The 12,284-nt window shown below is 36.2% G+C and overlaps 1 protein-coding gene across 1 annotated transcript in view; it reads left to right on the forward strand.

Moving 5' to 3' along the window:
* The window catches only part of rheb (Ras homolog, mTORC1 binding), a 21,439-nt gene continuing 9,155 nt past the window's right edge, over positions 1–12,284 (forward strand). The window contains exons 1-2 of the mRNA XM_030160557.1: positions 1–320; positions 4,826–4,897. Of these exons, the coding sequence (XP_030016417.1) occupies positions 269–320; positions 4,826–4,897 (124 nt within the window). The 5' untranslated portion in view covers positions 1–268. The remainder of the gene's footprint in view (positions 321–4,825; positions 4,898–12,284) is intronic.

Below are 12,284 nucleotides of genomic sequence, written 5' to 3' on the forward strand. Positions count from 1 at the left end.
ACTAATTCATTACATTGCAAAGGGGAGTGACGCAGTTATTGTAGATCTATAGACACTCCATGCTTTTTCATATGACCCGAAATAACATTTTTTTCGTAGCTGTGGAAGTGTAGTATTTCGTAAATATTAGCGCAAAAAGTGGGGATTTCCGCCGTCATCTGGAGGCTGTATGTCGAATCTGTCCGCTCCTTGAATTTTATTTTGGATGCCACTCCGGTTGGAGGTTGCGGTAGACCCCGAGGACTAGATGCGATAACCAGAAGGAGATATGCCGCAGCCAAAATCACGAAAAATCGCCATCCTCGGGTACAGATCCGTAGGTGAGTCCCCGATGAGACGAGGCGCGGCGGGGAAAACGACAGGCTCGAACTGAAAGGAAAGTAGGATGGAATGGAGGAGGAGGTGGAGGAAGAGGAGGAGGGGGTAGATTTATTTGAGCGGCCTTTCGGGTCAGTTTAAGTCCATTATGAGAGCGGTTTACGCCTCCTGTAATAGACTTAGACCACAGGGGGCTAGGATGCGTCACGCGATCTATCAACAGCCTTGTCTGTTTTAGCATGCTAGGCCTCCTCCACATCGTCCAAACATACCATCATTAGCTTAATAGGGGGCCCTAGTGGTTCGTTTCCATCACTGTGACCCTAACCCTAGCGTTATTGGTGCCCTGTTCTGCTCTGAGGCCTTGAGAACTGCCGGATTTGACGCATTATTCCGCTCCGTTTTTTATCGTATAGGAATCTAAAGGGATTGCAGTTTGCGCGAGCTGAAAAAGGATGCTCACGATGGCAAGATGGCACACTCTGATAGCATGATGGAGGCCCGGGCAGCACAGCAGCACCCAGCAAAAAGAGCTGAATATTCACACCGGGACGGGGTTTAGTTTTATTGTTGCTGCTCGGTTTGTACATTACTGTAAGAAATATCGAATGGCAAGTAGTTAATAGTCTCTAGAAAGCCAGAAGTAGGTGGTTTAAAGTTCACTCCTTTCCAAGATGTAGTAATGCATCACTCATTTTTGGGTCACGCTATAGAAACGTCCATTTTTCTACAGTACAGTAACATTACACCAGGAAAGGCATCTTGTACTATTAGACCTTCAGCAACCATTACCCCTTAAATTGCTCATTCAGAATTATACATAGGAAACTTAGATCCATTCTTGAGTAAAAAAAAAAACTAATAATTATTAGTTTTTTTGGTACTTTGGTACAATATAAAGATCTTTTCTCTTAAATTATCTCATTTATTATGTTAGCTTTGAGTCCAAGTCGCCAACTTTATTCTGAGGGAGCTTCAAAAATATAAATGTCCAAAAAAAATCTGTGCTGTACATTTCATGAATTGCATTTTTTATTAAAATCACTGGATAGATAGATAGATAGATAGATAGATAGATAGATAGATAGATAGATAGATAGATAGATAGATAGATAGAAGTCCTGGAAAAAGATGTGCATGCATAAAGATTGCTCCAAAACAATCAATATAAAATAATAACAATAATAGCAATAAGTAATAAAAACTGCAATGCCTATATACAAAAAAACTAATAATTATTAGGGTTTTTTTTTTTTTTTTTTTTGGTACTTTGGTACAATATAAAGATCTTTTCTCTGAAATTATCTTATTTATCATGTTAGCTTTGAGTCCAAGTCACCAACTTTATTCTGAGAGAGCTTCAAAAATATAAATATCCAACAAAAAAAAAATCTGTGCTGTACATTTCATGAATTGCATTTTTTATTAAAATCATTGGATAGATAGATAGATAGATAGATAGATAGATAGATAGATAGATAGATAGATAGATAGATAGATAGATAGATAGATAGATAGATAGATGTCCTGGAAAAAAATGTGCATGCATAAAGATTGCTCAAAAAGAAACAATATAAAATAATAACAATAATAGTAATAAGTAATAAAAACTGTAATGTCTATATATATATTAAAAAAAACTAATAATTATTAGTTTTTTGGTACAATATAAAGATAATTTCTCTTAAATTATCTCATTTATTATGTTAGCTTTGAGTCCAAGTCACCAACTTTATTCTGAGGGAGCTTCAAAAATATAAATGTCCAAAAAAAATCTGTACAATTCATTTCATGAATTGCATTTTTTATTAAAATCATTGGATGGATGGATGGATGGATGGATGGATGGATGGATGGATGGATGGATAGATAGATAGATAGATAGATAGATAGATAGATAGATAGAGAGAGAGAGAGAGAGAGAGAGAGAGAGAGAGAGAGAGAGAGAGAGACAGATAGATAGATAGATAGATAGATAGATAGATAGATAGATAGATAGATAGATAGATAGAGAGAGAGAGAGAGAGAGAGAGAGATAGAAGTCCTGGAAAAAAATGTGCATGCATAAAGATTGCTCAAAAAATAATAAAAGCAATAAGTAATAAAAACTGTAATGTCTGTATACATATTTGCAACACAGTGGAATTGCAACATGTCAAATCTGAACTGTCCTCATTGTTTATAAAAAACTACCAAAGTTTGTATCCCTTTGAATCACTTCTCTAATGCATTTATTATAATAAATGCAATAGAGAAGTGATTTGAAGGGATACAATTTGTAAGCCAGCCTCCATCTTTTTTTTGGAGTAATGTATATTCTGATGTGGACTGGGAGAAAGTATGGTTATTACCTAAGAAGTTTTTTATTTTGACTAAGGTGAGAGAGGTATCTCTAAAACTTACACAGGTGTCATCCAGTTAATTCAGATTTGGTTAAGTATAAGATCAATGTCGACCCTCTTTGCTCATTTTGTCACTATACGGATGAAACATTAGCTCATTTGTTGTGGGAATGTGCCTTCTGTCAATTTTTTTGGTGTGATATCAGTCTTTTTTTAAATAGAAAGCTGAATATTTCTCTAAATTTCAAAATTGAAGATATTTTATTTGGTTTCTTTATTAATGATTTACCTGCTAAGAAATGGTTTATTCTTACTCTTATTTCCCTATTAGAAAAATTTCATGTACATGCAAGCAAATTTGCCAGTCAGAAACCCAGCTTTGTGGTCTTTAAATCTTACTTAATATCGTACTTGGACACACTTAAATTTTGCACTAACCCTAAAGCTATGAAGACTAAAGCCTTATTTAACAAATTTAAGTTGTAATATTTTAATTGTATTTTATTTTTTTATTATTTTTTATTTTTTTCTTGTTTATTCCTTTACTTTTATTTATTTAATTTACTTAGCTATATATGTATTTATGTTAAATTTCTTCCTGCCTCATCTTGAGCATTATGTTTTCTCCATGCCATGTTCTGTTCTATTGGTAAATGGTATTACGTAAATAAAGTTTGAAAAAAAAAAAAAACACCAGGAAAGGCCTCACAGGTTGTAATAAAAATATGTAACAGCATATTATTTTAACAAGTACAGCTCCAGGTATCAATGTGTCCATTTCCAAAGAACAGCTTTAGAAACAGTGATTACTAGCACCTATTATTTTCCATATATATTCAATATCACATACCTTTAAACCAGGGGTGTCAAACTCATTTTAGTTCAGGGGCCAGATCCTCCCAATATGATTTGAAGTGGGCTGGACCAGTGAATTAATAACATAATAATATGTAAAATAATGGCAACTCCAAATATTTCAGTGTGTTTTATTGTGAAAAAAGTAAAATTACATTATGGAAACGTTTACATCTATAAACTGTCCTTTTAAAAATGTGAATAACATGAACAACCATGAAAAAACTGACATTTATTAAGAAAAATAAATGCGATTTTAACTATATTTTGCCTCTGCTTATCATTTGTAAATGTGCATTACAACTTACAGATCACAATGGATCTGCAAATACACAAAATATTTTAGTAACTGGCAGAAAATTAGTAAAATTGCACTTACTTCTCTAAACACATTTCTAGTTTTTCATATTTTTTGTGAGAGGCTAGTTTGCAAATTTACACATTTTCATGTAATTACACTTTTTTTTTTTACACAAACAGGAAAAATTTGGAATTGTCATTATTTGTAGGTTTTTATGGTAGCATTTTACTGATCTGACCCTTGAGACTAAAGTAGGGCTTAATATGGGCCCTAATGTAAAACAATTGATTGTTAATATCTTAAGTGTAATTTTTGCATTTCACAAATTCATCCTACGGGCCAGATTGGACCCTTTGGCGGGCTGGTTTTGGCCCCCGGGCCACATGTTTGACACCTGTGCTTTAACACAACTGTTTGATAGTATGTAACTGTTTCTATAGCTCTTAAATTATATGTGACATGTCATTGAGAACATGGGGCGTCCTCATGAATTTAAATAGAGTTGATTTACTACAGTTAGTACAGTATGTCTTTTGTCAGATTCCCCGCCTCACATTTACACAGAAGAAAACTCTAATGGATTTACAAATCACATTTATGATAAATAGAAGTCCAGGTACCACATACATGTATAGAGTTTAAGTGTCATATTAGAAATTTAAACCACAGCAGTGGTAATATAATTTTAATTACATGATGGAAATGATGTCTTAGAATGCAGAGTATTATAACAACAATAACAATAAATACAGGGTGTCACTGGTGTGTCTATATACATATTTGCAACACAGTGGAATTACAACATGTCAAATGAGAACTGTCCTCATTGTTTATAAGAAACTACCAAAGTTAACATTTCTGTAGAATGACCCCCAACTAACTCCCACGTACAGCCACCACTGAACAACAATAAATACTTGAAAAGCTTCTGATAATATTTTTGTTGAACAAAAAGTGTCCAAGGGTTCTCCCTCCATTTTAACAGGCTGCTCATTGTTTCTACTTGCAGGAAAGTCCTCTTTGACAATTCAGTTTGTGGAAGGCCAGTTTGTTGACTCCTATGACCCTACAATAGAAAACAGTAAGTGGAGATTTTATGCTCTATTACATTTTGATGTGTAAATTTCTTTCCATTTTATCTGTGTATGTAATTATTGTGCCCTCCACTGATTTCCTTTTCCAGAAAGTAGTGTTTCATTTGTCATCACACTGACCCTTCAGATACACAACATCAAAAATGGCCAGTTGTAATTTCCTGATATTTCATGCATAGCTCAATTTTCCGTTCCTGTATCTTTTGAGGTTGAATTTTAAAAGTGTAATATACATGTATAAATTGCTTTTTCTCCAGAACAGATCAGACGAACAGATTGTAACATACCTTAAAAATTAGCACCTTCCAGATCCATAATAACAGTCCCAATCTGGATGTTTTTGCTTCTGATCCCATTCGATTTTTTTTTATGATTCGTTTTGCCGATACTGATCCGATACCGATACTTTTTACTATGAAATTTGAATTTGGAGGTAGTATTTATAGATTATGCTATTATTTTACTTGAGATCACAGTTGGGCTGAATGTGAAACCTGAACTAAAACAAGTATGACACCTTTGACTCTTAATAACTGGTGGGCCGGTTTTGACCCACGGGCCATATGTTTGCAGCCCCTGCTATAGCACGTCTACGGACAAGTCCATCCAGGGATTACATCCAGGGGTCCGTGCTGTACATACCTCACAATGAGTATGCACAGACTATATGACCATACAAAGTGAAAGTGAAATGTAAGAGGCTTTACTAATTCCTCTAAGTCTCCCGCTGTTGTGCAGCTCATTTTCCCTATCTTCAGAAACATTGATTTGAGGGGACAGGACATTTGTTTAAGGGGGTATTGCCCCCTCTTGCCCCCCCACAGAATCAGGCCTGCATGGGCCCGATCTTGTGACTAAATCTGATTTGATTTTCTCAAAAATGCCAGATCGGCAGCCGATACCAATCTTTAGATGGGATCGGGACATCCCTGCTATGTAGTGGAGTCATGTCAGATTTCACAATAGCAGCTCTAGCTAATTTTAGGTTACAACACATAAACAAACCACCAGCTTCCAGCACAACACAAACACAAACAGTATTTCTGTACGCAGATATGTACACTGGAATGTTACATATTGAATCTTTAATATTGCAAGTATTCATATCATATTCATGGTTTAATGATCTTAATAATAATTTTTGTTTTCCTTTTTATACATTATGAAAAAAAGAGCTTTGTATAATTACACACAAGTTATATCTATATTATCAAGGCAGAGTGACTGAACAGACTCATACGCACAGCGCTGAAGGGAATAAAGTGTTTTATTAACAGAAAATAACGTGAATAAACAACACAAAACCTGGGGGAGGGAGATAATGCAGAGTCCACAGGGTGACGAGGATCAGGACGATGGTGAGAATGTGCAGGTTATGGCAGTGAGGAATGAGTCTATGTAGAAGCAGTAGCAGCAGCAGCAATGATCTGGCACTGCACTGGAGCAGAAGAGCCCCGTATATGGGGCCCTGATGGAGATCTGCTCCAGGTGTGGTGCCAGCAGGTGATGATTTTAATGAGTTTGAGGGAGGGGTCAGCGGTAATGCACCATGACACATATACATGCAAGTGATTTGATAATACAAATTGAAGTGACTTTAATTGAACAAAATCACAAAATTTGTTAAATGACTTTATAATGACACTACATTTAATATATTCCAATACCTGAGGCCACATTAACACTAATGCATTTTCATTTTAAGATGCTATGATAAAATCTTCATCCCTATAAGTGTTGTGGTACACTCAACATTATTGCAAACAACTTACCTGCTGTGGATGTACTCAATATTGTCATGAATAGAAAAACAGAAAACACAAAGACAGAATAAGCTTTAATTCAGTAACCAAGTAGAATCAACGGTTTTGTACAGTTTTCTATGCAGGGGTCACATGAAAGCAGTGCAGTGAATCAGGGAAGGATAAGTAACGACTGATACGACCCAATCAGGCAGCAAATGTGGGTTTCCGCATCATAATTTCTCTCTATTTTGTCTGTTCATATTTCAGCAGCATTTCTGACCATTTACTGGTGAAGGGGGCTTAATGTTGATTATCTGGTTCCAGTGGCACCTTTCAGTGGGTGGGATACAATTAGGCAACAAGTGAACATTTAGTCCTCAAAGTTGATGTTTTTAGAAGCATAAAAAATGGGCAGCGTAAGGCCCTGAGGTCAAATTATGATGATCAAAAGACTGGATCAGAACATGTCCAGAACTGCAGGTTTTGTTGGGTGCTCCTGGTCTGCAGTGGTTAGTACCAACCAAAAGTGATCTAAGGATGGACAGGCACGACTACAACCCAGTCAAACATCTGCCTAATGTTCTGCAGACCTTTACCTGGCAGTGGTCAGTGTTTTGGCCGGTCGGTGTATATACTTATATATAAGCCACATCAGACGGCTTAATGTTTCTGAGTATGATGGCTCTAACATGTGGCTTTCATTAGCAGTTAGAGGAACACAGTTGCCATGGAGCTACTCTGCCCATTAGTGTATGATGGAAGTATGTGAAGTATTTCATGGGCTAACAGGTAGAGAATGTAGAGGCACATCAAGTGAAAGGTAATAAAGGTCAAGGTTTATTTATATAGCACATTTAAAAACAGACACTACTGCCCCAAAGTGTTGTACATAATCATGAAACAGTATTACTAAAAGACAAATAGAATAAAACAATACTGACACATAGTTCATGCATTAAAAATGTTAAAATAAATATAAACACTTAACACAATAATTTAAAACTTTAAGATAAACAGTAAAATGTCCAGCTCAGCTCATTAAAAGGCAGTGCAGAAAAGTTAGTTTTAAGCAGCTATTTGAAACTCAACAGAGGTAGGCGCTCTAATGTTCAGGGGGAGAGAGTTCCAAAGTCTAGGGCCAGCAACTGAAAAAACCCTGTCCCCTCTGGTTTTCAGTCTAGACCTGGGATAATCCAGGAGCAGCTGGTCAGCAGACCAAAGTGCCCTGACCAGAGTGTGCAAAGTTAGCATTTTAGTGAAATAGGAAGGTGCAAGTCCATGCAGAGATTTAAAAATAAAAAATAAAAATTTTAAACTTGATTCTAAAATCAACAGGCATCCAGTGGAGAGAGAAGAGTACAGGTGTGATGTGTTCCTAGTGCCAAGTCCCAGTGAGCCAGAGTGCAGCAGCATTTTGGACTAGTTGGAATCTACAGATTGCAGGGTTTCATTATAGGGTCTCATTCCCACTGAAAAATGCAGCAACTGAGCTAATTTTCGAACGTGGGTCTCTAAAAGCACTGTCAACTTTGTGAACTTATGTTGATAAGATATGAAATCCAATTATTTACATCAGCAGAGCTCCATCTTCACTTTATTTGGCTAAAATATTTTTTTCTCTATACATTTATATGTTTATTTTTACATATTTATTGCAAGTAACTGTGTTACTATCTTTTAATTGTTTTTATAATGCTTATATTTTATAACTTTTATTCTCGATTATATCTTTTAATCTTTTATACTTGTACTCAGAGAGCGAATAATGTACCTGAATGTGTACAAATGGCAAATAAACTATCTTAGTTCTTAGTTCTCTTTGGTTGTATTATTGATTTTTTTTTTTTAGTATTATTAAAAAGCACAATACCACAACAGTCATTTGATACTGATATCAGATTAATATTTGTGTCTCACATTTTACATATTCAAACATTCAAGGAATAACGTTACGCAAAAAATCTAATAATCCCCCTGATGTTTAATGTCACTTTGTTTTTCTTTTTTTAGATAACGCATGTCATCAGTAATGAGGGTTATAATTTTACTGACAAGTGATAAAACTAAATTAGTCCTTCTGGGCCATTGCGTTGAAACACTACACAGGTTTTTATTGCTTCGCAACATGAAGACAAGAAAAAGAACATGTGCAAGAACAAAAGAATAAAATTGCCACTAATGATGAATTGGAGGCTCATTGGTGGCGGAGAGAAGGCTGTTAGGGTGCCTTGCTTTAAGGCACTTTGATGGTATTTTCAGCTTGAGGACAGAACATTAATCATCAGCCTCCTAAACACACATATTCTTAGACACTCCAGAGGTTTGAGGCTAACTTTACCTGTAGGCTATTTCTCTTTCTCCTGGCATGTTCACTCACACACCACCCTGTATTTCTCAACTATGTGGTCTGTGTCTATAAATATGCTCTGCATGGTTAACATAGAGTGAAGTGTCATCGACGAGAAGCCGCAGGCAAAGCAGCTTCTCGGTCGTGAACGTACTTTATATGAACCATCTTCAGGAACATATTGGTATCGTTGGACTGAATGAACTCGGTGACGCAGATAGTGACAAATTAAAGGAAAAACCCAAAGAGGAGCGGAAAGTAGATACTTCCACAAAGCTGCAAGGCCCAACTGAACATTTAACTTCTAGTCAGGTCCAACTGCCTGGTGTTTCAGTAGAAGCAGTGACTGAAGTGACATCTGCATTATCATCTGTTATAAAAGTAAAATAGAGTGGTTGATAGCACGCATTTGATGCTGATACGTTAGAGTTTTTCTTGATTGCTCTGATGCAGTGGGCAACTCAAACTCCACATTTTTACAACAGTTGACACGCAGGCCTAAACAGTGGCACTCATGGTCAAAATGACACAAAAGGTTTGCAAAAGGCTCTAACTGTGCCAAAACATTGAAAAATATGAAACAAAAGCTAATTTTGCTTTGAAACAACACAACGTGCAAACAAATGCTCTTCCAATCAGTCATTACACAATGGACAACAAAATACAAAATATAGCCGTCAGTGTGAATTAGTGCTTGTAATTGTGTTAGCTCTCATGCCTGTGCCATTTGTTGTCTTTTCCCGTAGGCTATGGGCCAAATTTGCCATCTTTGCAAAGAACTGGATCCAGAATCAGAAATGCTTTGAAGCAAATTTTATTGATTTCATGGCATGCTTTTTTCAAATAGTCGCTGAAAACTGAAATAGTGTAAATATTACAGAAAATAAACCATAATAGAAATGAGTTTAAATGGCCACTATGGATACTCAGTCTCCTGCAGATAGATTGCTAATTGAATATTTGTGTGAAGGAGTGTCAAACAGGTGCTTCAGTGATTTCATATGAATCTAGGCAGTTTCTAATAGTTATTAATATATGGTTTCTGTTTGTTTACCATAGTTAAAACAATGGAGTTTGGGCTGCTTGAATGACATCCATGTTAAGTGTTTTGCAAAAGGGTGTAAAAAATGTGGCAATCCAGTAAGAAAGGGTTAATGCATTTGCAAGAGAGGCTTCTTCTCTGCTGAGAAAGTGATGATGAAAACCAAGTGGATCCCAATTTCTTAACCCTTTCATGCATGAATTATGAGAACCTTAATCACAATTTTTTTCCTGAGTGTTTTTATCCCTCTTTAGGCATAAAAATAATAATTCTATTGATTTTTGTTAGCCTATTTTTATGGAGTTACAAAAATGTCCACTCAGGTGGACACCATGCATTCAGTTTTAGACCCAAAGAAACATGTATTTACTGATATACTGTGTGAAAACTATGAAATAAAAACATTTTTAATGCTGCTAATCTGATGTTTTCTCACATTTTAACATACCTGCATGGAGATAATATGCAAAAAAAAAAACCCTGTTAATTACAGTCTAATAACAATTAGCAGTTTTTTTACCCTCAAACATCTTACTGCAGATCAGGTTTATCTAGACCAGCAAAGTTACAGTAACGGTATGAATTGCAGTGTATGGGATGATGCATAAGCGTCCACTGTGTTGGCTGATATGGAACTAAAACAACAAAATCCATGAATATACAAGAGAACACTTTTGAACAGCTGTCCACTGTAGTGACCAGTGTGCATGAAAGGGTTAAGCAGGTCAAAGCAATCAAGAAAAACTGAGCTATTGTTCCACAGCAGACATGCTTAAATGTTTTAATGTTATTTTGTGATACTCTTACTTTCATGACACTATTTCCTCTTCCCTGTGACAGATGGTGTTGTATTGATTGTGTTGTAATCTGTTTCTAGGTCTGGCCTTTCATTAATTAGGCTTTATTTTGATTACATTGTCAGCTAAAACATTAAAATATTTCCATCTTTTGCTTAGTTTTGCACATGTATTTTAATGCTAAGAAAATATTTATCATCTTTAAAACTGTGTGAATGTTCTACATCTGAAATGTTCCATTAGTTGATGAGTGTCTGTTATAATCATGAAACACAGTTATAAAACTGAATGAACCCTCTGATTTCTAACTTCAACTGTCACTCACGACCAAAATCAGCCATTTGACATTTATAACAGACTCTTCCACTCCAGTGTAACACAGTAAATCGACGCGAGAACCTGCAGTATACTAGGACAGTTTTCTTATGACTATATGGGAGAATGTCAGCGTGCTTACAGTATAGTGGCCCAGTTTTGTGTTATCAGATTCTTGGCAAAGCGTAGTCGTACTCCGCAGGTAAGAGAGACTGTAATCGCAGGATCAGAACTTACATACACAGGGATATTATAGTACGACTGCAGTGCATAAACCCCTCATTATGAAGATGAATGCACATTTATGAGTCCAGTGGTGCAAAAAAACAACAACAAAAAAAACATCACTTGTCTACAGAGGCTGTGGAAAAAAGTGATGGCCAGATGAGTCATCCTTCATCATGTTCTTGACAAGTGGGCGAGTGCAAGTGTGGCGTACAGTACAGTAAGAGAACAGTACAGGTCTGAATGTTTGACCCCCTCTGGGTGGGGGATCTGGGATCTGTCCTAGTTATGGTTTGGGTCCCTTTTACAGCAGGGGTCACCAACCCTGGTCCTTGAGATCTACTATCCTGCATGTTTTAGATGCTTCCTTCTTCCAGTACACCTGACGGTCAATATCAGGCTTCTGCAGAGCTGGATGGTAGGCTTATCGTTTGAATCAGGCGTGTTGGAAGAGGGATACATCTAAAACGTGCAGGATAGTAGATCTTGAGGACCAGGGTTGGTGACCCCTGCTTTAAAGCGTGGGTGTCAAACTTGTAGCCCATCTAAGCATCCAATCTGGCCCATGGGATGAATTTGTGACATGCAAAAATTACTTTTTTAAAGTCAGATGGCCTTGTGCAGTTATAATATCTGAGCACTTTCAACTCTAAATATGTATGTAATGTTTTACCCAAAGACAATCTAATCTAAATTATAGGGCAGTAACTTTAAACAGAATCTTACACTATATTTGGCCGAGGGTTTTAAAAGTGCGCAGCACATTATGTTTTCTTTTTGTTTAGTGCGAAAAAAGTATATTTACATGATGAAAATGTTTTTAAATCCGAACTACCTTTTCACAAAAATGTGAATAATCTAAACAACCATGAAGAACCTGAAAGTAAATAAGGGGGACTTTAG

Source organism: Sphaeramia orbicularis, chromosome 17 (assembly GCF_902148855.1).
Source record: "Sphaeramia orbicularis chromosome 17, fSphaOr1.1, whole genome shotgun sequence".
In the NCBI taxonomy this organism is placed as follows: domain Eukaryota; kingdom Metazoa; phylum Chordata; class Actinopteri; order Kurtiformes; family Apogonidae; genus Sphaeramia; species Sphaeramia orbicularis.